This window comes from Plodia interpunctella, chromosome 23, assembly GCF_027563975.2.
Source record: "Plodia interpunctella isolate USDA-ARS_2022_Savannah chromosome 23, ilPloInte3.2, whole genome shotgun sequence".
In the NCBI taxonomy this organism is placed as follows: Eukaryota; Metazoa; Arthropoda; class Insecta; order Lepidoptera; family Pyralidae; genus Plodia; species Plodia interpunctella.
In genome coordinates, this window is record NC_071316.1 from 1,894,345 (window position 1) to 1,922,244 (window position 27,900).

The 27,900-nt window shown below is 33.0% G+C and overlaps 1 protein-coding gene across 22 annotated transcripts in view; it reads right to left on the reverse strand.

The window, feature by feature from the left end:
- Nucleotides 1-27,900, reverse strand: part of dati (datilografo) — a 100,484-nt gene that overhangs the window by 6,593 nt on the left and 65,991 nt on the right. For 19 of the 22 annotated variants that reach the window (XM_053763091.1, XM_053763080.1, XM_053763087.1 and 16 more), the window contains 4 exons: nucleotides 23,432-23,663; nucleotides 2,128-2,312; nucleotides 1,247-1,412; nucleotides 113-334 (listed from right to left, as the gene is read on the reverse strand). In XM_053763091.1, the coding sequence (XP_053619066.1) occupies nucleotides 113-334; nucleotides 1,247-1,412; nucleotides 2,128-2,312; nucleotides 23,432-23,663 (805 nt within the window). The remainder of the gene's footprint in view (nucleotides 1-112; nucleotides 335-1,246; nucleotides 1,413-2,127; nucleotides 2,313-23,431; nucleotides 23,664-27,900) is intronic. The other 3 variants (XM_053763082.1, XM_053763077.1, XM_053763084.1) reach the window with 2 other exon arrangements.

The window sequence follows — 27,900 nt, forward strand, 5'->3', positions numbered from 1 at the left end:
CATATTTAGCTTTCTTATCTCCTTTGTATATATTTTTCTATCTATAGCCTAATCTTTTCTAATTTTCAAGACTTTTTTTTCATTGCGAAGTTCTGGAATGTCCAACACTTACCGCTCTCATGGGTAAACACGGCCTGGCACACAGAACAAGGCCACATTCTTAAGCTGCTGGTCAGTTGCGTCTCAGGATGACACGCGAGATGCTTCCTCAATGAACCCTCGTTCACGTAGTGCTTCCCGCATACAGGGCACGGGTGGTTGGCCGTCCGCCGCTTGGCTATATAAGGATCAGTTGGTTTTACTTGAGCGGGGTATGGTGACGTGGCAGGGGGACCTGACGTCACCAGGAGGGGACAGGTTAGTGGGTTAGGGAGGGAGAAAAAAAAAATCGGTTAGTTTCCTTTGTTAGTTCAATTTGCGGAAATGCCTTTTGATTTCCACCCCTTACTCGTAACTGATAATATTGATGAAGCCACTGAAGTTGACGGCGGCGGTAAGAGGCGGTGAATTACAAAATTCACCAAAAGACACTTCAATCCTTAATACAAATGAACTAAATGATAACATATAACCTAAAATTTAAATGAACAGTTGAAACTAAAATGAAAATCAATTAGCGGAACAGAAAGGGCAACAAAACTGAGTTGACGTTAGAAAATGTAGCTCTATTAGATACATAAACAAAACATGTTATGATAATAAAGATAGAACGCCATCCGAAGAATTCGTCGTACTCCGCACAACCAAGAAATGTTATGAAAACAGCATAGCCTGCCACTCGCAGGAATAATAACAGATTTTACCACGGATGGAGTTCCAAAGCTTATTTTATAAGTCACTTATATTTTATGGAAACGATACGTTTTTGTTTTACCGTTGGATTAAAGAAACCAACACCCCTCATGGCTTTGTGCCAGCTGGAAGCTTTTGCAACGCAAAATGTTTGATTACAAAATGTTTTGTTGCTGTTGCCATTATTTAACTGGCACCGACAGTTTTAACGTACAAACTTCCAGTGACAAATCTTACGGTGCTAATAATCCCGTCTGTAAGAGCGTTAAAAATATTCAATCAATTGATAAGCATTTGGAAACGAAATTCGAAAAGATTTGAAAAAAGAATAACGCTCAGACAAAAGAGAACGCGCTTAAAAACTAAAAAAAAAGAAAACTGGCAATAGACAATGTTCTTTTTTCGAACACATTTCAAATTCAAAACCGAACAACGCCGCATTCGGGAAACTTACTCGCAACGCCGGACGCATTGGGATCTTTGTGTGTATTCTTCATGTGTTCTACTAATGCTTCGCCACCAAAAACGACTTTGTGGCAAATTGGACATGTGGTGGCGGTAGCCCCACCGATCATGAGGGCCGCGTGTTGCTGCAAAACACCAAGGTGCAGCTGAAGCTCCTGTTCCACCGACGCGGTGGCGATGTGGGCATAGCATTCAAAGATTAGCATCATCAAAAAAATACAACACACAAAAAAAAATTAAATATCGAGACAGGAATTTTGAAAATCATATAAAAACTGCAAAAGAGAATTTTGATTCAAATGTTTTCGAACAGAATGTTAAGATGCCAAAGAGAATTTAGGTAACTAATTATAACTGGCCAGACTCCAATTTTGATGTAATAAAAAGAAATAATAAAATAGACAGTGACGTGGTATTGGCCGAAAGTTATCACACATATATCTCTGCAACTTGTTATAAACATTATATTATGCAGTTTAGAAAAGTAATAAAACTCTCGAATGAGTAAATATTCTTTTACATTAGTCGCTCATACACGTTACAACTCCTCGTAACTTGTCATGATAATTAAATTGCAATAAACCCTGTAATAATAAAAAAAAAACGCGAATGCGTATGTATTCGTGTGAAAACAATTATTCACAAACGTTTTTATAAATTCCATTTTTCAAATTATTGAATTTGAACTTCGAACTTCCGCTAGCAGACCGCTAGCATAGACAGTTTTCTTGGCACGACATCAACATTATTTTACCAGATAAAATTATTGCAGATTGAAAAAAATATTATTCTAAATTCAAATCGGATAAAATTTACTCTGAAATGAAATCTTTAAAAAAGAACTTGGGCATAGACAATTAAGATACTGACCTTGGCCGTATGTGTTCTAAGACTGCTCTCAGTGGCGAATCCTTTGCCACATATATTGCAATGAAAGGGCCTGTTTTTGGCCCTTTCGACCTGTGCGTCGTGGTTCCGTAGGTGTTGCTGGAGGTTGGAGAGTTGGATGAAGGCTCTCCCACAGTCTGGTAAGTGACATTTGTAGGGGCGTTCCCCTGGAACAAGTTATCATTAAGTTACTTTTATGAATATTTTCATTTTATGAATAATATCCATTATGTTTTTTTATGTTCTTTCTTTATAATCTGTGCATCTTTGTGGTCTTAACGTAACACTATTCATTGGTAGAGATTGGTGCTAACTTAATTTTATAAAAGTCGCCTAAAGGCATCTAACACGACTTTTAAGACTACTTACTACTATTTGGAAGATGTATGTATGTAGGGTACAAAAAGGGTAAAAGATAATTTTCAAATTGTCATCGGGTTATGAGAACAGACTGGCTATAGGTGATCAGGTCAACTGACCTGTACATTGATGGAAACTTTCTAAACAGCATGTCGACCTTAGAATTAGGTAAAAACTAATATAATAATTAATGTTATAGGTATTGTTTAATTATTTTAACAGCCATTATCCAAAACGTTTTGTTCTAAAAGCATCGAATTCCAAAAAGGAATAAGGAAGTGGTTTCGAAAATGAATCCCACGGTTTAAAACCGAATAAGTTTTAAAAATACCATTATAGTGCATAATTGGCATACTAGCGCATTGTACCTAGGAAGGCAAGCTATCGCGCATCTGGGCGAAACTAGTTACGAGATACTAAGCAACATTCCTTTTATAACTTCTTGCGATTGTTCCAATAAAAACTTAGTAATTTGTAATGAATCAAGTTGATTTAACGACTTTATTTTATCTATGACATAATTACTTTGGCTGAATGCTATTTAATTCCCTTGCATTTAATTATACTGGCTGGATGGACGTTCCAATGTTTTATTTATCTGTTTTCGTTTTCGATAAAAATGAATTTAGAACCGTTTTGAAATTAGAACTCCGAACGCGGGCCCGTAGGTACCCCGAAAGATTACGCAACGAAACGGCAAGAACCAGTTTTGGTGCAAATCGATTACGTTCGCGCCAAAATCCTAACCTAACCCAACACGCGAAACCGATGACCGTTCCATTTTTAAAACAAGACCATAATAAAACGAACGCATACTTTTAGCCTGTACTACTGCAAGCAAATGCATAGGTCAATGACTGAATACACACACACATCCACAATCTCGCACACAGCAGGGATTTTATAATATGAACACCATTGCAGGGTATCTTTTCTGCATAGTCCTTGTATGTGTTTGTGATTTTGCATGTTAGTGAAGAATGCGTACGTGTATGTGCGTTAGCAAGGAAAGATATTGTAGAATTATTTCCTAGATGTTATAAGATATATGGATGTACTTTTGATATGTAACAGAAATATTGCGGAGCTCTTAGGCTGGGCTAATCGGATAGTAACGGTTCGATTGGTTTATTTATTGGCACTAAATTTAAGAGCTGGGTTTATTAGTATTTTGAGGATAAAAGTATAAAATATTGCGTTATCGAGCCCTTTATGATGGGACTTTATTGTTGTTACGCTGCGTTTAGGGTTCTCCATGATTTATAGGGATCCCTAAGGTTGAACTGTGGTAAGGTTAACAGTTGAACTTGATGGTAAGACGATGGATGCCGGTGATTTTAATCATAGATTCATGATAAAAACAAGTGTGTTACTTATTAGCAAAAAATGCCATGATATAAGGAATTGGGAAATTGCATACTACTAAAAATTATATAAACTTAAATCGATTTAGATTGTATAGTATTGTGCTATAAAGACCCAAATGTAGGTAGTTGGACAAAGACAACGAACATTCCTAAGTTCTCATTAAAAAAAAACCTGATCTAAAATAATTTGAAATTCCATCTTTGCTTTGGGCTTTTTATACTAGACAATTATGAGATGAAGCAGAGAGAATAGAATTTCTATTGTGATTCCATTATATTCACTAACATAGTATGAAACAAAGTCGCTTCTGTCTGTCCTTATTTTATGTTTAGATCTGCAAAACTACGCAACGGATTATGATGGAGTTTTTTTCAATGGACAAGTATGATTCCTGCGGTAACTTTAGGTGTATAATTTATTATGTTTTACCCGAGCGAGGAGAGAAGAGGATGGACTGTTATTTTAGATATAAAACTGAAAAAAATATGTTTGATTCCCTTAGATATACATAAAGTAAGCCATTGACACGTGTAGGGTAGCGTTAGGGTTAGAAACGTCATATCGTTAATAGTTCTGTTAAAAATTATTAACAAACTCATTAATAAACATTAATTAATGTATTAATTAAAGACGTTTTATATTACGTGCGTGTCATATCTAATATTATTGATTTAATTTTAAAATGAGAACGAACAGAGCAATTTTCGTAACGTGTCGTCGAAATTTTTGCTATTTGATGTTAACAATTTTCATTCGCGTAAAAGTTTTTGTATAAACCATAATTATATTTTCTGTATTTTAAAAAAATATATGTATCAAAATATTTTATGTTAATTTTATTTAAAAACTTTATTGCACAAAATTACAAAACATAGATACAAAAGTTGAACTTAACGCCACATGGCATTCTCTATCAGTCAACAATGACACCAAACAGAAAGAAAAAAAATAATAAAAAAATTCTAAAATTGTGATTAATCCTAACAAAGATGTTTAAATATATTCTGCATCAATAAAATATTAGTTAAATTAAATAATGATTCTGCATCGATCATAAATATTGTCTAAATATTAATGGCTTCACAGAAACGAATTACTTAGCCTATAGTTACCAAACAGAAAAAGATAGCTGCGCTTTGTCTATCGTTTCCAAAGACCCGCAGTAACAATAAACAACTATTATTATTGATAAATATTTCAAAATAACAGTGCAGGAATAAGCCGATAAAATTCGAGATAAAAGAAAGCCATCTAAGCAATAGATTAATCTTGTCTATGGTTAGTTTCCGGGTTTGCCAGTCTCCATACTATTGTAGCGGCCGCCATTTTTCAACCTATACAACCTACGCGTTAACCCGACCGATTTAAGTAGGCCCCCATCTACGCACGGATCGCATGGGATCGTTTCGCGCGCGGGCTCCATGTTATCTGGCGGAGTTGTCTATGGATATTTTTGTTATTTCTCTATGAATAAATGTAGGCAAGGGAAAGGCGTTCGCCTTAACACAGTTTACATGATGCACGGCTTAAAGGATGCTCTATCAGCAGATTGAAAAGGAATTTATTCGCTTGCTTGTTGCCTATACGCATTTCTAAAGCTTATTTTATTTTCCGAGATATTTAACACGACGTTTGCCGCATTGTGACGGTAATAAGTCGTGTTGTTTGCGTGTGACTTATTAATAATTTCATTTGATTATGTTTTATAACTATTTATATCTAATGAATCGTAATTTTATTACTTGTATAATACGATATGTATGGACATTGTTGTGGCACGTGTATTAGTGTTTGAAACTAAAAATCGATGGGAAACCAATAAGATTTAATTGCATTTCTAAAAAGCCCTTTAAAAATTCTTACGTATTGAAAATCAGGTCTAGCGTGCTCAGAAACCTAGGCGGGCTAGACCGAAGCCTACGCATTCGATTTACATACAAAAGTACTTCCTTGCAAGTAATACAAGCACCTTTTGACTGGTAACGCGTAGGCATAAAGCATTCTTGAATGCCTCAGACATAATTTTAGTTTCTCGGAAAAAATAAAACCATAGACTATTTTCTTATTTTATGGTCCTTCGAGTTTAAATGTCATTTTTCTCTTTACAATGTCTCCAAGGTTTGTGCAGTTCCAATACTTGTTTGAAATTTAATGTGGTGTTAATTCTGGTACAAATTTTATAGAATCCGCAAGAACTGGCACAAAATTGTGTGATTTTATTTGAAAATTAAAAATAAATCGCAGAAAGCGGAGCGTACACGTCGATTTTAAAACACGAGCCGGCGGCGCGTGCATGTAACGAATTTATTTTTGAATTTGGAACGCAGACATACGCGCCATTTCGACTTGTATAATTCTTGCATGTTTTCGCATATTAATCTTAGTGACATAAAACTTCTTAGATTCTCGGAAGACGAGACGCATGAAATATTGACAATATATTCTTTAAATTCTTTTCTACCTAATCAACGCTAATTTATAGTATAAACCTTACCGAAATTTATATAACATAAGTATTTAAATAAATCTTTGAGAAAAATCTTACAAAACATGCGTTTGCGATCTTTTAGCGTTGTATTTATTGAATTTATAGAATACATAATATACCCCAGAGGCACAATAACTAAATACTGAAAATAAACTGAAAGCAATCGAAATATTGTTATATACATACTTAAGTCTCATTAAGGCTATTTAATATACATAAACCGAGCCTTGTATATAAAATTAACGGCTTTCACATTTATCATTTTGCTATCGGAAATTTAAATTATTGACGATTTTGCGTGCACACATGGCTAGTGCATAGGGGGCGCCCCCGACCCCCAAATAGGACGGGGCGGGGGGTCACGCACTCCCGACTCCCCCACCCCAACTATTTCGGGGTGGGCAGTGGGCATAAAAAAATTATGCCCCACCTGCGAACGCGAATTTATTGATATTGGCATATAAACATATTCCGCCGCCATTTTGTGTGCGTTCAAAAATCGAACGTTTTTGGAAATTTTGCTTTGGGAATGGTTAAAAATTAATTTGTTAGCTACACTTTTTGAAGTGTTTATAGCTACTTATTGTTTATTATTTGTGTTAGGATGAAAACTAAATAATTACATGTTTGTCAAAACATTTATTCAGAAACTGGACCTTCACAGTCACTTTTTCACGTCCCTAACATTCTATATTAAATAATATTTATCAAAGCTACAAATACAAGTGTTTTGTAGCGACCACTCTGAGAAGAAATGCCGAAAGAAACTCATTTAAACAATGTTGATCCTTATTATGCCAGAAGGGCAATTTTTATTATTTCACCAATTTAGAAGTGAAAAAAAAAAACTGCTGCCGATTTTTAGACTGTTAAAAAAGTTACAATCACGTCAGCGCAGCAATTTCATTGTTTAAAAATAAATTTGCGTAGAAGTATCAAGTTAAAGTAATAAAAGTATTCGCCGAGGCTTCCCACGTCCGAAGTTTTATCTCGGATTCTTGGTTTTTCCCTCCTTTTTTTAATTTTCAGCGCGGCGCTATCTCGCGAATGCTTCAGTGGTCAAATAAAAACTTAAGAGTTCTCAAGGAACAAAGAAAACCATAGAAAAATGTTAATTATTATATTAATCAGTTCAAGTTGAAATGTTTAAAATTAATTACTAAACTTTTGCTACTAGTGAAAGAAGGCAATGAACAGAGTGGTTGTGGTGGCAAGTGAAATATCTGCATTATATGTAGGTATAGATGGAAAAATAATATTTATAATATTAAAATTTTTTTGTTCATTAAATAACCAGCTTTCATTATCAAGTACCGATACTAAGTTTAACTACTTAAAAAACTATACAAATTTGTAAATATTTATAATCACACAAATAATTTTTATTAGGATCCTATTAGCGAGGAATACTAAAATTAATACTTTTTGAAAAAAATATAAATAATAATTTTTCGATTATTATCACACCTAAATATAGTTCTGCCAGATTCAGAGTCCTTTTTCAATCAATCAAAAGAATTTAATTTGGAATTCCAATAAACAAAAAGCGGCTCCACAGTTTCGGAACAAAACGCAGTGAAGTTAAGAAAGATAGCCAGCAACTTCTGAAAAGGGTACAACGTTTCAAGTTGCAAAAAGATTCAAAAGACGTTTAAAAAAAGAACGTTTTGTTTCACGGGAAAAATGCAAAAGGAGAGAGAAGTTGGCAAGTTTTCCTAGCCAGCTTACCCGAGGGTTGCCAGTAACTACTTTTTTGTTTGTTTTTATCTCGGCTGCGGCTTAAGGAAATAAGGTTTTGCTCTAACGTGATTTGTTCGTAGTTCGAGATTAAATACGACGTCGATTCAATGTATTTTATTTTGTTAATATTAATTTATATGAAAAGACCATATAGGTATAATTTTTAATTAAAAAAATATGTAGATCGAATTTTTCTTCGGATTTTTTATGACTAATATGTATTTTTTTAAAATGCTGGTTATGAAAAAATAAATTCCGAGATTTATGTACGAAAAAAGAACAGAAAAAAATACGGGAAATATTTTACAACGTGGGCAGATATTGTCACAAATCTGAAAAAAAAAAAACATTTTATAATAAAAATATTAAAAAAATATTTCGTGCCACCCCTAAAACAAAACGTTTGAAAGACGAACTTCTTGATCACCAACATTATTTTTAATTCCACCTTCAACCCTGCGTCTGCAGTTATCCAAAAAAAGACGCGAATGCAGACTCGGGGTCGATTTAAAAATTCATCTCGAGTCGTCTCCAATGTAAAACTATTGATATTCTTTGTGCACCCGATGGAGAGTTAAAACGGTTTTAAAGAAATTGCTTTTCTTTTTATGCAAATTATATAAGAACTGCTGAATGGTTTGCGCTAAGATGAGCAAATGGAGAATTAGTTTATGTTTGTAACCTGCTTTTCCTACATAGTTAAATGTTATATTGTCTCAATAATAAAAAAAAGATTTACAAGCAATAGGACAAAATCCTGTCTGTTAATATGGTTAAACGAGTATCTTTCAGCTTCTCAGCAGTGATCGTTCCGAAATGCTATAAAATAATTATGTATTGTTCTACAAATCATAATACGAAAGAAAGTAGAAACAAATCGTAACCTTTTGATTTTAATATTGCAGTTTCTTAAATATCACATTTATCAGTTATAATAATTAATAATAAATATTTTTTGCCAAAAAATAAAAGATCTAAAATAATAGTTCCCGAACCTTCCGTTCCGGGTCCCTTTATTTGTTCCAAACTAACCCTTTGACTACCTGTCCCTTTGTCCTAAACGACCATAGGGTCCGAAGTGTCAATTTGAATTAGATTTTTTCTTGCACACGAGTTTAATTATTATTTCGACGACCCATTTGTAGAACTAGCTAGGGAATATTTTTCTTTCTTTATTTTCTATCTATTGTTACTCATGATGTGTACAAATTATACTTTTTAACTCACGTTTGCAACTAAGACGTGTCATAATTTGTAAGCTCTATAAATGTGAGACGAGTGTTAGCAATAACACACTCGATAAGAAGAGAACTTTTATAATTATTTATTACTATTGATTTAATTTTGATGTAATCTTGAATTCATACAATTCAGTCCAGCTTCGGATTTTTTAATTTATATGCTAGAAATTAAGGATGGCTTTTGCCCAACAGTAGTAATAAATAAATAGCTAGGAAAATACTGATTTTGATTCTAATTTATTATATATTATTGATAAAAATAAATTGTGTTCTAAATTTGTACTAAAGTCTAATAAATTTGGGCTAACACGTAATTCCATTGGCTCCACTGCATTTGTTCACAGCACATGTCACTGATGCCCCAAAGGGTGGATTCTATGATCTGATACGGTATTATTACCGAAATTCCAATGGACAATGACCTCAAAAAAGTGGCCGGCAGCTGCGTCCATAACATTTGTTAGCCGATACATCCAAAATAATAGTTGATATGCCATTATTATGCTAATTTCTGCCAAAGCTATTATTTTACAGGTAGTATCTTCCGGGACAGTTGGACCCCAACGGATTGAAGGGTTAACTTTGTTTTTTTTTTTGTTTTTGACCGTTATAGGTCGTGTCAAATTTGATGAATTATTATTTATTATATGCCATATTTTTTGAAACGTCATACGTAAAATAAATTAATAAATAATAGGTACGTAAGTTGATCCCAGCGTTCAGTAGATTAATTAGCCTTTTTAAAATATTCTATTACCTAAATAAATTATCATGAATTCAGACTCTAATCTGCCATTAAAATTTGAATATCTGACGTCATTTTTATTAGTAATTATTCACACTCGATAAGAAAGCTACAAAGAAGAGCTACTGAACATTAAAAAATTATTAAATATTTTTATTCATCGTTCATCTATCGTTAAAAAGGTACACAAGCAAAGCAATTAAAAATCTCGCCAAATTTATTCGACCAATTAAAATGCACTGCGTCATTCCCGCGCGAGCACATCTTCGATTGTTCCAAAATTGAATTTTAATCACCGATTCTTTGGTCACAATGGCCTCTAGATCGGCCCTCCTAAGAATGCCAAAAAATCGAGGGAAAATGGGAAAATTGCTCTTCACAGAGCGAGTTCGATCGTATTGAATGAATGGAGCCTCCGTAGCAATTATCTCAAGTATCTTTTGAGTTTAAATTAAGTGAAAAAACTTGGAGAGTTTTTTTAAGGGAAGAGGTTGGATCGATTGGCGGGAAACGTCTGAGTTTTGTCTTTGGATTAATTGTTTTTATTTTTCATTCAGTCGTGATTATCTGTTGTGAAATGGAACGCGCAGCGAAGGTGACAGTTTTATCACCTTTTCCGGATTATGGAAGCGAATCAAAGTATTGCTAAGATTCAAGAATTCGTATATACATTTTCTTTATTTGCCACATATCGATTATGATTGTGGCAGATTAATGAAGCCATTGGAATTCCCAAATTAAATCTTTGCACGAATTTCCCACATACTGACTTTTATTACGGACAATAGATTAAAATATTATCGGAAAATCTATAAAGAGATACATAGATATTTGAGTAAATTAATATTGAATTTCAAAACGAAAATAATTAGAATTTTGCTTTGCAATAGCGATAAATAACCTCGGGCTAAAGGTCGCAAAAGCCCGCACGCAACAAATGCAGTGTTATATATCTACATATTTTTGCTAAACAAAACCAGTTTTCGTCGGAACGTGCAGTATTGCACAGTCAAGAACCGTTACTCGCATCTGGTACCTCTGATGCAACTTTTGATGCCTATAATAACATAATAGTGCACTTATCCGCAGACACTAAACTATAATCGCAGTCCTTTATTCCACACTTAGCGTGAGACCCGAAAAATGTATACAAATTTAAATACAGAACACATTACTCTTTTTGTCTCATAATTAAATTTGAAAAGTTTGAAACACGCAATCCTATTCTTTGTTGCTAATTAAAGAAACTGGCTGAATGAAAGAAACGCTTTAAGTAGCAAGTTGGGAGTAGAAAAAAACAAAAGACGGGGGATTTGAAAACAGAACGAGAGCGAGTTTGCATGTTCGCGTCAGTTTGTGGAATTCCATTTTTGAATGAATTGTGTCATGATTATAATGTCCTTTGTTTTTTTATTGTCTTTTGTTTGAAATTTGTTAAGATGTTTTTAAACCCAGTTAGGCATCGACAAATAAAAATCATATTTTATTACAATTCGAAACTTATTTTAAAAGGATACGCTTTGCATCTGTTGCACACGGATGTTACCAAAAATCCCGGTAAAAAATCAGTACTCGGATATTGATGAGCGTGTTCCGGCTTTTTGGAGATTACGTTAAGGAAAAAAGAATAAACTTTATGAGCGGGGCCAATCGAGCCATCTGTTGCTGGTTTTTGTTGTGAATCGATTTCGATATCGATTCCACGATTATTTATAAATATTGCTGTTAACTGAAGCATTAAAAAATAGTCCACATGACAGCAATGTATGCGTTTACTTTCATTTTTACATTTCGTTATCAGATTTTGTTGACATTTTTATATCATCACAACTGGAATAATCCAAAGGAAAACTTTTTTTTTAAAGATCAATTTTTTTACTCGACCGTAGTGTGTGAAAATTTAAATCAAGAATATCCATTTGCGTATTGCATATTTCAAAAGCAGGAAACCTGTTTTTCTCTAACGATATTGTTTCGCCCGTGTCTCCTCATTGTACTCTGTTAATTGTGATGTAAAATCCGCCATCTTTGTTTTACAAATGGTGTCCTCGATTTGTTGTGCCGGCTAGTCTATGGTTGGTGGAAAAAAAGCGTTAAATAGGTACTTAACACGGCAACACTGGTGATGTATTGTCTTAGATATGGTGTTGACTGCTAATGAATGTGTTTTTGGGTAAATGTTTTGACACGCGTAGACTAGTTAGAATAGATATCAACACTAGGCGGTTACTTAGCACATATTAGCGTAAAATAACGTAATTTATATGCTATTTTGCTGTAGAAAATGGCAGAAGAAACGGGAAGATTCGAATACGATTAAAACTAAGTATTTTTTTTTATGGGAACTGGACCTATTGTATCTATTGAAATTAATTTAAAGTTGCTATTCATATGTATTTACTTATACCATGTTTTAAGATTAAAGTTTATAATAAATGTTAGTATTATTTGTATTATTAATTTATTATATTCAAAAGCATAGTATAAAATTTAAAAACAAAAACCTTTCTTGTGTTCTAAACTTAATTCAATGATTGTCCACCGATCATAATTTTGAAAATAGAAATTCCGGTTGAATTTTAAACGTCATAGACAAAATGGAATGGGTAATACTGGCCAGTGAGAAACGTCTTAAAGGCAAAAGAAACACCCCGGACAAAGCATATGGCGCACAATATCTCGGCAAGGGTTGGAAAGAAAAACAAAAAAGGGTATAATTAATATCATCAATTAATTCGTTTCATTGTGAACATAATAAAAGTAATTTTTTATTGTTTTTTTTTACTCTCAATGGTTTAATTAGCGTAACGTTTGTGCTCCGTTTGGTGTTTTGTTTCGGTTTAACTAATTACAGTTTTTTCATTGTTTCTTTAGAGCAAAGTCTTAAGTATCCATTTTTAGGGTTCCGTGCAAGAAGGGTAAATCGGGACCTTGTTAGACTTCGCTGTCAATCTTATAACCTTAGATAGTTAGACGATTGTATTGATATTAAAATTTTATTTTAATGGAAGGCTGATATAAGAAAATTTGGCAATTAAGAGACGATGCCTAGTCGAGTTTTAATAATCGTGCCTAAAAAGAAGAAATTTCGCCCTCAATGTAATTTCCTAATCACTGGGCCGCGCGTCCGGTCCAAAAAACGTAGATACGACTTTCTTGAAATAGCGTCTTGTTGGTTTTCGATTACTGTGGACGCGTCTCGTCCTACAGATAAAGTTCTGGCTTGGTTATCGGTCAACTATCGGTTTGACGACTTCGGTGGCGCAGCGGTAAAGTGCTTGCCTCTGAACCGAGAGGTCCCGGGTTCGGTCGGGTCATGATGGAAAATGATCTTTTTCTGATTGGCCCGGATCTTGGATGTTTATCTATATATGTATTTGTTATGAAATATAGTATCGTTGAGTTAGTATCCCATAACACAAGTCTCGAACTGACTTTGGAGCTAGCTCAATCTGTGTGATTTGTCCTAATATATTTATTATTTACATCGCGCACTAGCGCCACCAATACGATTTTATCACGTTTTTAAATAATAACAAAAACCAATACATCATACCACAGGAGAGTATGATTATTGATTTAACAGCTGTTTAAAATGTTACAAATATCCTTTTACATAGTTACCATACAAAAGAAAAATCTTATATAAACAAATGTCTGGCTACGCCGCTTTTGACTGGTTCCGGCCGAAGCAATTGCCGGCAGAATATTGTGTACGGAGCTGTTTTGAGAAAAGAACCAATTGATCTTCTTTATCGACATACTTTTATTATAAATGTGTACAGTGCCCGGCATATATGTTGAACCAAGACGGCGCCCAAAAATTAGAAATAAACGATTTCTGGTGATTATACCTGCAAAATTCAATATTCTCGATATTTTTCTATATAAATAACCAGGAAAGTTTCTTTATAACACTCTTGCCTCTATTAAGCATGCTCTGACGGCCGCTATTTCAGTTCAACTTATGCGTCGCAGATTGCAAGTGTGGTATGTTTGTTTGTTTGTCCTTCTTTACATTAGATACTTTACTTGATTATTACTTGATTGGGTACATAAATCTTCTTTATTATAGTGTTAATTGCTAACACTAGTGTCAACTTGTGATTTTACGGAAAATATCAGAGGGCATATCCACATTCTTCCGCGGGAGGTGTGTCAATATTTACCCTCGGAAAGAAGGCGGCAAAAAATAAATTAGGCAAAAGCTCATTTCGTCTCAAAAATCGTAGCGACATCTGGGGCCCGGGGTTCGATTCCTGGGAGGGTCGTGATTCCTTTCCTATTAGTATTCGAGTACTTGAGTGGTAGGGGCCTTGGAAGGGAGGTGTGGGTATATGGTTGAAGATTTTTTTTAATTACTGTTAAATAGTTTTAGTTTTTACACGTACTTATACACTTACTTTACCTATATATATATATTGATACGTTGACATTCTAGTTTTAAGATAATATAAATTCTATAGTAATAATGAATTTTAATATCATAAGTATTTATTTTTATTAAAATATTTATATTTTTAAAAATTAAGCTTTGAGTTCATGTAAATCATTTCTCAGTGTTTGGAACGCGTGTATAAAATAAGGTTTAGATCCAAAAAGTTTAAAATACTTCAAGTAAATATATTTTAAAAAATGTTAAAAATTCAATCAAATAAATATTTTACTTAAATTTTTTCATAACAAAATGCAAAATTGTTTGACGAATAAAATTTTAATTGAACATTTCCCAAAAACATGAAACTTTGCGGTGTTATCTAACAAAAATCATAAGAATAACACTTGAAATTAATTTTAAGAAAACTTTATGGGCGAGTTACCATTTTTAAGGTGGGGTTAACCTTTCCTTAACCTTTGGTTTATCTTGCATTAGAAAGTAACAACTTTAAACTTGAAACGTTTAACCGACTAAAATAAAAGTCTATTAGTTTCATGATCCCATTAAACGATTAAACTAAAACTAAAAATTTTGTATGATTTAACCCTGATGCGAATGAGTTTGGCGTTTTTGTGTATCTGCGTGCGACATCGACAACTCGATCAGAATTAAATTAATTTTCTTTTAATTATTTTTTTTTACCGACCCGCGCCTATTTGAAAGCTTTTGTAGTGAATGTTTTTTTTTTTTAATTTTTTTTTTTCAATAGTAACGCAAACAGAATTGCATAACTGGAGGCGCCGACGGCGCGCACCAATTGGAAAGTTTTTTTTGTAAACGTATTTTTTTAATTTTTTTTTTTATATATAAATGTTTTTAATTGCTTTTTTTCGATAAAAACGCGAACCGAATCGTAGTACCGGAGGCGCCGACGCGCACTAATTTGAAAGCAAACATCGCGAAATGAAATAAACTCCGATCGGCCGAAACAACCTTTTTTCCATCTCGCCTTCCGCAAACAGCCTCTGGGCTGCGACCACAGCATCTTGATACTTTTGAAAATAATAATAAGTGAAATAAATTCATGGCTCGAATTTTTATTATTAATATAAGTATATGACTATTGTTTTCAAAATTATTTAAAAAGCACGCGTGCGTGACACCCAAACTATTGGAGTCTTGATACTTTCTTCAATAAAATCTTATTTAATTGACTTAATAAAAAAGGTTCATATAATAATATTTTATGTCATATCGAAATTAATTATTTCTTTTTTTTAGCGGTTATACCGGATGAAACTACAAATTTATCCAATAATTAGATTCTAAGATCTATAAAATTTAGTACCTACCATTTTCTAATTACAAAAGTGGAAAGGAGCAAAAAGTGCCCAAAACGAATATATATGTATATTTATGAATTAACTATTATTTGCTATTTTTAAAAGAATATAATATTTAAAGTAATTGGGAATCAAATTAATTTCATTCACATAGTATTATAACCAAAGCAATTAATTGAGAAATGTCTGGCCTATTTCTCTCAATCTGTTACGTGGCGTCAGGTTTCGGTTTCAGAATAACGTACCACATATTGCTTGTGTGTATCTGTAATATTTCGTTTGCTTGTATTGTGTAATATTCATACCCAATTTGATTCAAATTCACCCACCAACCGTTTAGCGACCTAGCAAATCCGAACTAAGTTATTAAAATATGTATAATATTATGATAACTTAACTTTCTTCTCAATTACAATATTATGTTATATTATAGGATCGCAAAATATATACAAGAAAGTATCAAATCATTTTGTGTGCTCTATACAATTGTGCCCCTTTTTCTCGAGGGCGTCCCAAAGATGGAAAATGGAAAAAAAAAGTGACGGAAAAAGATAACCGGCCCCCTCCCAACCAATCGTGGAAATTAATGCTTCCATTGCCTATTTTATTTACTTGGTTATGTTTTTTCCAATTTCAAAAAAGGAACACAAATTTAGAGCACTGGCAGGTTTTGTTTCATTCGAAATTAATTCTCAGAAAATAAAAAACTAAAATTTGTTGTTTCGAGGTCGTTTCATTCGATATTTTGAATTTGTTTTTTTTTTTTTGTTTATAATAAGAATGAACATGACAGTTTAACGGTAGGTTGAGATTTTCACGTATTAACGGGGAACACTGAATCGATAGAGCATATTGATGTAAGTAGAAAACTTAAAATACAATTTTACATAAGGGCGTTAATATATAAGACCCTTGTCCCAATGGAGCGGATTTCTATTGTGGGGCCAAAATTTTTCCATTAAAAAAATTTAAAACCTTAAGATGGATTACGTGTTCCGATTACAACCTATTCCCCGAGGAACTCTACTCATTATCCCCTTTACTTGAGGTTATTTTTTGGGGAATTTTAAAACGGCAATGATTTAGACGAGCCCCTTTTGATTTCGCAAAACGGTGGAAGAAATATTAAAATATGGCTACGTAGCGTAGATTAAGAACCTATATGTATGATAATATACAGATGTATGAGTCATGTTTAGGGACATTAATACAAAACTTATGACAAGGAGCTAGCGAAGCTAAATGAACAAGACATTTTGCGTAGTTTTAAAGATCTAACCATACATAAGGACAGACAGCGTAAGCGACTTTGTTTTATACAATGTAGTGATTGTTGGTCTCGCGTATCATTAACACCTAGGTGGTCAGTGAGCAAGGGGTGTGTCACCTCCTAATTTGTTTAATTCAATTCGTGCGAATGTTTGCAACATTAACGTCCAAAACTGAAACCGCAATAAAACCGACGAAATTAACGTTTATTTGCTCGTAACATTTGTTAAAATTTAAAGGAAATAATATAGTTTTCATGTAAGCACTACCAGTACCACCATCCATAAAAATATGGGCAATTTTGCATGGGCATCCATACCTCTCTCTTATCCTTGTGTTGCCAGTTGTATTCATGGCTGTGACGCTACCAAGCGCAGGTTCTAAAAAAACATCAAATCCTAGAGTATGGTGTGGTTTTATTCTAGGGCGGGAACCACACGCCGCTAGAATTTCTATACCTATTGGTACAAAAACGATTTGAATATAAATGTTCTTCTTTCTTCTAATTATTCTTTGTCTCTTCTTTTTTACTTTAGGTTGTTCCGACCTCATTGTTAGGAAGACATTATTTGAAAATTTTCAGCCGATGTTGTATATGTATTAGACAAAAGACCGACGACGTTTAATAATAATTAATATTAAAATTTAGTCAGACCATAAGTCCATTTTTTTAGTAACAATAAACCCTTATACATTCTCAATTTAAAAACGAAATCTTACATTCCTATTTTTTTGCGACTTATTCAATCGATGTAACCCACTGGCCAGTTACATAGCCATTTTAAATGTTTTATAATCTGTGTAATAATATAGCCGAAGAGCCGGGATGCTTTTGCGTTGCAATCATCGAGGTGGTGCAATGATTCTATTGATTTTCACTATCCCGCGCCCGCTCCCCCCGCGCTGACACCCCCCTTACTCTCAACTGCACATATACATATAGTAAATACATAATTGCGTGAACCCCACGCTGGTATGTGCGGTGAAACTGTTTGTAATTGTGTTATTTAGTTGTACTTGTATTACAATAAACCTGTACATTTACTAACTTAACACGTTATTGAAAAAAAAAATCTAAAAGTTTAGATTTTTGTTTTGAAAAATTGATCTCTGGAACAATTTTGAAATTGGAACAATCATTTATTTGCAACAAATACATTGAGACATTGAGTTATAAAAAAAATATTACAAGTTTATGGCGATTTCGAACGAAATATATTTCATGAATAAGCCGATGATAAAACTCTCTATAATTTCGAAAATATCACTTCTGAGAAAGTATACTTCTATAAAATGCTTAATTTAGCAATACTGAAATTAGTTACCGAGACTTTAACCCGACTTAAGGGCATTCATTTAAAAATATATAAAACACATATACAGAAATTGGTTATTATACTCGCTCGTTCATTTTGCTAGAAATGTTACGAGTTTAATAGGCTATTTGTCCATAGACGATGTCTATGGTCTGACAATTAAGGATACCGAAGATCGTGCGAAGTAATCAAGAAAAATTTGGAAAGCGTACCCTGGGCTTCGACGCTTTATGGCCGCGAAAGTAACCGAGAATACGCTCAGATGAGAGAAGGAGATGCTATACGATCTGTTATATTTGAATCGATCGAAAATTTAAGAGCGTACAGTCAAACTTTTACAACTGGATTTTGTAGAAATTTATAATTTTCAGTGGAAATTTCTTTCGTTGATATTAAAGTAAATAAATTATATTTATTTCAGATAATTAAAATTAGTCTAAACCTATATTAATGATATATGAAATTATATACAGAAACGCACACGACGTAACCTATATTATTTAAGTCTTAAGTATTTTATATCTTAAGTATTTTAAATCTTAAGTGTTTTTGACCAGAGACAATATAAAAAAAAGTATAACAAAAAAAACATATTTCAAAACAAAGGATATAAAGTAAACGCGGACCAAAGAGAAATTCATTTCATCGTGTTAATAAAAAAACTTCGCAGCGCAGTTAGAAAAGGGAAAAAGCTTGGAAAATTATTAAAATATCTCTCCTTGAGTCTTGACAGCCTTTGTTCGTTTCTGTGAATTTTTCGCCTGAACTTCACAAAGTTTAATATCGAGTTTCCAACGTAGCTAACTTACCGGTCCACCTGTGATTTTTTTTACTCGACTTTTGATGTTCCTTTTTTAAATCAATTTTAATCTATGCTAATTTAATAAATGTGAACTCTTTTTCTTTTTTAGAATCATGACTGGCCAGATTGAAAAAAAGTTTTCGGAACTCCGAATTCCATGGAAACGGTATTATTGATTAAAATTTAACACTCCTTATTCAGCTCAGAATCATATAACATCGCATATTGATGTCAAAAATTGCATAAAACTAAGTGCTTGAGCTCTTAACGACAGCTTAACTACATACTATCTTTATATAAATATCTACTAAGTTGATAAGATATGCGCTTAAAAACTATATTCTTAAACTAAACATAATGAACTTAGGGGTATCCTGAGCTGTTTTATCGTACCATATTACTTATTAAGGAATTTGTCTTCACACCTCTGTGCCAAGAACGTACATTCAACTGCTTATCAGGCTACCCTACATGAACCTTTATACCACGATAATAGTGGTGAATTTGCAATGAATTCGGACAGAAAGATGTGAAGTTGATGTGAGTTGTAACCTTCGCACAGAATTTCCTCCCACGTTACTTTCAGATTGCGAAACTTTCACAAGGAACTATGGCATTCTGGAAATTCATTATTATTTAGGCATATTATATACTTTTTGTTCAATAATAGTTTTTCCATTTGTCACTCAATCGGGTCTGAACTAATCATTTGGTATTTAGATACTACAAGTTATATAGAAATTAGAATACATAGACAATAAAATACAGAATAATACATATAAATAACATTTCGTCGGAATACGGAATAAAAGGAGCTTCGACGTCCTTCACCTGGTAGTTATTAAAATTCTTAACCGTTTTAGTGAAAGCGCACAATAATCTTGCTTAAAGTATAACAGCAATGGTCTAAATATTGCCAAATAAAAAAGTCGTTATGTCGCCTTAAAGAACCCACTTACACCCCAAAACAGGTAATACTTCTAACTTAATTACATTCCCCGAAACATTAAAACAACAGAACATTATGTGCCCAAAACTCCGGTCCAAGTGTTTTTGCAAGGAAATAAGAAAATCCGAAGTTACTGCATTGCTTTTTGTTCGCTATTGTTATGCAAAGGAATTCGGAATTGAAATAAATTGATTGGGTGTTTTTCATCCGCCTACCGGTCTATTAGGATTATTTGTTTTTGAAAATGGAACACCACGTATAAAATAAATATAAACTTTTTCTCTTTGATGGTAAATACATTATGGGGCGCAAAAAATGCGGTAATCTAATTATTACATTTGAAAATAGAACAATAGTCATGTATTCTGATTTGATTAAAGTCGCGAAATAACATGTCGATTTTAGAGACATTTTAAGAAATGTCATCTACCGTAATGTACTTACTAAATAATTAATATATTTGAGTTTCAGGAGTATATATTAAGTAAGTACTTGTAAAAATATATGCTCAACCCAGTTTGGTATAACTAATTAAAAAAAGACTTCTTGTTAATGAGGCGTCTGGTTTATTAACGATAATGTAAAACAAAACACGATACAAAAAAAAAGAAATCTAAACCAGTCAATATTAAAATTTTGAATTTGGAATTCTGAGCTAACAGCTAGTACGACATAAGTCAACAGAATAAAAATTGCATTGACTATAACCGACCGCAGCCTGTCATGTGTAGCCGGCTAGTCTGTAATTATGACAATTAAAAAACTAATTATTGGTAATAGTTGCCAGTAATTATTGTGTCTATTCCTTCGCCAGTGTTGAAAAAACGTGGGAATTTTAACACGTTTGGTGACTGTTGATTTACTTAATGACCTGTAACACTGAAGGGTGCAAATCGTGTATATTTTATAAGTATTTTAATTTATTTAATTTTATCATTATGATTAGATTATAAATTTTTAATTAATGATAGCAGATTTGAATGTGCTATTTATCAAAATTGTTTCTGTGCAAATTTTATTTTAAAACGATTCAAATATAGATTGCCAGGTGCAATCAAGGTTATTAACGATGGCCGACCAAACTAAAAGCGTAAGTACTTTATGGTTCCTCTTTATTCATAAGTATTTAAATTTAGAATGTCAATGTCCAAATCCATTGATGCACAATAAATGTTAAGCTAAAATGTATTATTTATGTATTTTTTCTTACTTTGGGCGAATGAAAACGATAAATTATACAAATAGCGAAATATTATTGGCATTTTAGTGTTTTTTTTCTATAATTTAATTTGCAATTTAAACAGTGATTTATTGACGATTTCGTTGAGACATCAAGTCATTATAATAAAACTTGAGTTATTAGAATAAATACATAGTGATGGTAATCATACGTAATAAAAATTAATAACAGCATTTATCGTAATTGTAATAAGTATGGTAGTATGTAGTTCTCGGTCAATTTAACTACGAGCAAATTTTGCGATTGGAAAAAAATAAGTTCTTAACCAAATTATAAATCAGTTCGATTATCTTATTTTTCTTGTCCAAAAATCCGTTCAGAATATATAAACAATTCAATAAGTATATTAAGTAAAGTAATTTAAATTTTCGTGTATATCAACAAAAGTTACAAAATTCGAAGTAACCACAAAACATTGTAGTTAATCTTAGATCTATTTGTTTAACCGTAATAGTAGCCAACGATAACTGAGATCGTTTATAATTAACACACTAAATATGAATAATACATAGCATAAAAACTTAATCACCCAAGCGAGAACATTTAAAAATTCCAAATAAAATGAATGAATTATAAATAATGCGCATAGCAATGAGGCGCTGCGTTCTCTATTGGCTAGTTTGAACGTGGAAAAACACGTGAATTTTTTTTCTAACCCACGTAGAACGTACGGCAGCCGGCCTCTCATTGGCCAGTAACAAATCGGCGCGCGTTCATTGGCCGATTTTTTTTCTTCTTTTCACGTATACGGCTAGTTGATTTTTTTCCCGGGAAATCGCCGGCCAATGGTGGCACGTAGTTTTAATTATAAAAGTTTGAATTGAGAATTTTTGCGGTATGCTGGCTGGTGGGAATGCTAGATTTATTTTTGTTTTCGGAACGTTGCTTTATGGTTCTGTATTTAAATTTGGCTGATGGACGTTCTGAGCTCTTCCGTTTACGATGTCGAGTTTATTTTCATGTTGGTGTTAATGTGGCGTAGTTTTGATGAATTTGTATGAGTCTGTGGACGTGATGTATTGGGATAGTGTTATGGTAATGTGAGTGTATATTGGGCCTATAGTGTTGAAATATATTTTAAATGGTATATAGAGAAAATAGAAAGTTTTACACTATGTACATATTTATAGTACAGCTGTCTGCAAATTGTTTGGTAGATCACTTAAAATATGAAGTTAGCGCTTCAAAAACTAGACAAACATCACTTTGAAACAGTAAAACGAAACTCGTAATTTATGTAAGGGCCGTTATTCTTTTATTATCATTATTCTTTGTACCCCATACCATTGTCTGTATGTCCCAATGGTTTATTATTAGATTAATGCTTTTAAGTATTAAGCCCACTTAGTACTATAAAAATATTTTTATGTAATAAAGTTTAAATAAATAAATAACTTAAACTTGCCAGGTTTACGTCGGTAGGTGGTATAAGTCATGTCAGATGCCTTTAGGCGACTTGAATAAAATCTGGCAAATTACACATTCAATATGAAGAAGAATAGGTGAAATTGAGATTCTGAATCACGTTTCGTCGATTACGGGATAGATAGAACCGTGGTTACGAATGTAATCGATTACACCCAACTGGTACTAGTGTAGAAAATTCTCAAAAGGGACTATTAGGTATATTATTCAAGAAGTTTCCTGTGAGTGAAAACTTCATCCGTGGTATATTAGTTTAGGAGTAATTTTATAGAACCATCGTTGCATACTTCTTCTTCATAGTCGTATTCCTCATGGCAGAGGGTCGTGGTTATTATGTGGAATGAAACACACACAACAACTTGGCATTATTAATGGCGTAGTTTGCCATTGCCTTCTCCATTTCACACACAAGTTAATAATAAACCAGTGTGCAGGTTTCCTCACGATGTTTTCCTTCACCGGAAGCAAGTGGTGGTCAATGAAAACTACTATACATGAGATCAGATTGGTATACAAATTCATGTGGTACAAGTAGGATTCGAAACTAGGACCTTTCGATGCCCAGGCGGGCGTCTTAACCATTACACCACCACCGAAAGAAAGAATAAAATGAACCACTAACCTGTATGCAATCTCGTGTGCTGTTGCACGTGGCTGAGCTGTTTGAATCTCCTGTCGCAATACGAACATTTGTATGGTTTCTCTCCAGTGTGCACCCTGATATGCTGGACGAGCTGGTGGTTGGAGCTGAAGGACTTGAGGCACTGCTGGCACTGGTGGGGCTTCACCTCCCCCCCGAGCCCCCTCTGCAGCTCCCGCGCGTGCATTTGCATTGCGTTCTTGTGCATGAAGATCTGTAACAATTTAGTTTTTTTTTTGAAGATGTTTCTATTGTAAGCTAGTGAGGTTGGTCAGGATTAGTTCTTCTTTATCGTCTCTGCATGTCCCGGTTCAGTTTGGGGCTAATACGAAGAGAAAATACATTTTGAAGATGATTTTATAACCGGCCTGACGTGAACTCCCCTTGGGAATGCTATTGTAGCCTATCATGCCGAGGCCATGTGTCCCTTAGTTTTCTCGAATGACAGCCACGGAAGGATTTGCATTGGTCCTATTCTAGGGCGGAACCACACGCCGTACAGGCTTGCTAGATAATCGCTCTGAATTAGTAATATCTTTAAAGAAGTATATGGCATCTTTGTCAAAAATATATAGTAATAATTACTACTATTCAGTAGTTTTTAGCAGTATAATTTGTGAAAAAGACTAGTGGTACTTAAATACAGCTCTTGGTACATATCGATAAAATGTAAATGCGAAAGGAATATAGGTTTTTTAAGAAATTTGGAATGGATATTGTAAATCATAGGTTACCGCAAGCAGAGCTGCGGGCAACGGCTAGTAACTATTATTATATACTTGATGATTAAGTTTTAATATTAAAATTTTAGGTAAATATGAGTTCTTTCTTTGACATAGCCTACAATCTCGTCACGAAAAACTTTATGTGGTTTATTTTCGCAATTGGCAAAAGTTTTGCAGTAAGTAAGTAGGTACTTCATAATTTTAAAATTTTAATGTTCAATATAGATGAAGCATATTGGGACATACATTTTCCTGCATTTTTTTTTGTGATGAAGGTTGTTGCTCATATAATGACGAAGCTTTTCTTTAATAGTGTTAGTTTAGTGTTGCGAATTTTCTTTAATATCCCTCCGTATTTGATTGAAAAATAAGTCTACAAAAATCGTATTTTATATGACACAGATGGCAATAATAATAAAATTCATATCTTGGATTAACGTTAATCTTAACCCTTTTCTGTAGAATTAAACCAGCATAAAGCACATAAATTGCACTCAGTCTAACAGTTATGTTAAAACGTATGGGTGGTGTTAGTTAACCGCAATCTATAATTTTACAGCGAACAAAATTGCGGAATACCGTGAAAAACAAACATTATTTATTGTGAACACGCAGGTTTTGAGTTCCAATTTCAAAAATACAAGACTGGCCGGAATGTTTCTCTTTTTTAAATAATAATTGAGGTTTATCATGAAAAACTGACAATAAATATTGAAAAAAAAAAAGAACACGCGGGTTATGAGTTCCAATTTCAAAAATTCATGGCTGGCCGAAATGTTTCTCTTTTTTAAATAATAATTGCGGTTTATTTTGAAAAACTGATATTATAATTATTTTAAAAAAACACGCATTAGGTTTTAAGTTCTAATTTCAAAAATATTGCATGCCTGTAATGACATTATACAGATACGAATAGGTATGTATTTTGTTTGAACAATAAATATTATATATAGACTTTTGAGATGATAAGGCCTAAAGACAACTTTGATAACTGCGTTTAATATTTTTGACGTACATTGTTACTGCAAGTATCAGCCTCTACTAATTTAATAATAGTCTGATATAATACGGCAAAAAAAGATTGATATTGCAAATTAATATTGTGAAATAGAGATATTTTATCACAACAGCACAATGCAAAGCCTATAAGTCACATAAGAATTTAAAGGCCCGTTTTATCAATATTCGGTAGCTGAGTATAAATAGCTTAATCTTAGTACAATCTTATATAGTATACAAGTTATATTTATTGAAAACCCTTCGTTCTGCGATTGCAAAGAAACGACTTGGAACACGCGAGCCGTACACTGCCTGACACGGGAAACTGGCACGCAATATTTGTATAGTTTTTTTTTTATATTTTTAAACTTACGTACGCATTGTAATTTATACATTGAGCTATATTTTAAAAAATATTTAGCGTATAATATTAAAATTTATCTGTAATGCCAATTAAGAAAAATATTTGTAAGTTCACGTAGAGTAAATTGATTATACATTGTTATATATATATATGTATATATTAAAAAAACAAAAAATTCTAGAATATTCATGTATTTTTTTATTTAGCCTGTAGATGGCGTCTTCAGGTCCCATTACTAGGCAAAGGCAAATATTTCTCACGTGTCTTTCTCTATTGCGAGTCGGACGAGTGCAGAAGAAGAGGTAGACCGAGAAGGAGAAGCACGATATTCATAAAGAAGAAGAAAGTAATTTATAGCGTTTGCTGTATTTGTATTTGTGTAATGTGAGTAAAGTTACTCGTAATGTATATCGTGACTATATCTATAAAATCTCACCTCCACAAAAGACGGTGTACGATTCCACATCGCAAACAATAAGTCCAACACGTGTATGACACAACAATGACATAAAAACAATAAGAATAACAAAGTTGGCTAATTATTTAATGTCTTTTCAGGGAAGGAAAACATAAAAACTCGATATGAAAAATATAATTCATATTTATTTTTAGTCTGAAACACTACTTCCTTATTTACATTAAGTTCAATAGAAGTCGTTATAAAAATATTTTATATAATTAATGTAAAAACATTTTAGGACACACAACTTGTTTCTCATAGCGGTTTTCAGATAAGAAATTCGTTAATTACCCGAAAAAGTGTTGCCATAAACTTGCCTGCCACTATAGCCCTTTCACGCGTGGTAGAAAGTGGAACTAGTAGTGGCACGCAACTAAGAAATTGCAAAGAATTTATGTTTTTAATGTGAAATGATGCCGGCCCGTTCTTAGGGTAAAATTTGATATATAATGGAACTATCATTCTGAATTTTATAATATGTTAAGGTGATCCGTCGTTAATCAATAAATGAATAGCTAGTAGGTTAAATTCACGTTAAAAAAATGTATAGTACTGTATTTTATAAACATTGAAACAATTTTTCTTTAGTCAAAAAACTTGTTACTTAATTAGAAAAAAAAAAAACATCTTTTTTAAAAAAAAATCTGTCCCATTCAGGAACAAATTGGCGACAAAAATTACAAGCTTAAAAAAAGTACAGTCCATTTGGCAAAATTGTAACAGGACGGGGCATTATGGCTCTATTAAGAAAAATGAACGCTGGGGGAGCCCGTTTAACAAGATTTTTTTACTGCTCATCTTTATGGGCTAAAGTCACGACTTTTAATGGACTTTATAAAGTACTAGCCGGACCCGGCTTTGCTCAGGTGAAACCATAATAAATTATACACCTTCCACACTTCCTCAGAATCATACTATTTATTAAAACAATCCGCATTTAAATCCGTTGTGTAGTTTTGAAGATCTAAGTGCACACACGGATAGACTTTGTTTTTTAATGGTTTTTTAACAAGCGTATTCCTTTATTTTTCTCAGACATAAAACATCGCAATCTATGGTCCGTGTTCCTAAATTTTCTTAACTTCGCACTGCATTCAGCATATTTCGTTGTGAGGTCACAGACACGGGTATATCCTGCCTGACTGCCACCGAAATGGACTAAAAAGTAAAGGTATTAAAGTCCGCGGTCCACATCTGACTGCTCGTAAACAGGAAGAGTTTTTATGACGCTTAAATTTTTCCGGATACTTTTCGCGGCTGTGAGGTGTTAATTTTTGCGGTGGGGATTTTTTATCACAATACATTACGTTTCTTTTTTTTATGTAAATGGTCCAATAAAGAGTGTTCGTCTATTATCATTGTTTATAGATAGATAGAGTTTATATAACTATAATGATTATATTGTGTTACATCATCAGTGTTGCTATGGATAATTTATTTGAATTCCGTTCGATATTTGAAATCCTCCCCGGACCATTTGAAGATTTTTTTTAAACTAAACGGTTTTGTATTGATTTGTTAAATGCTTAGTACACATGATTTTTAAACGAAATTTAAACATTGATAATTAAAAAAAAAAAGTTTATTTATTTATTATAGATTTCTCTTTTGCAGCTAACGCTGATGTTTTACATCTTCATTTTTTAAATTTCAATCAAACTTTTTTTTTTATTTACATCTAAACACTATCAAAAGCCTAATTATATGAGTTTATATCTCTAATAGATGCAATAAATTACGTAACGAGATAAAATAATCTAAAATTGCAAGTTTATGAGTTACGACCCGTGCAGACAGACAGACGAGCGCCTCATCGCTGACCTACTTTTGCACAAAGAAAGTAAAATAAATGCCCCTTTATAAACGGCATATTAAAAGGAGTCAAGGATTCTGAGTCATGTCA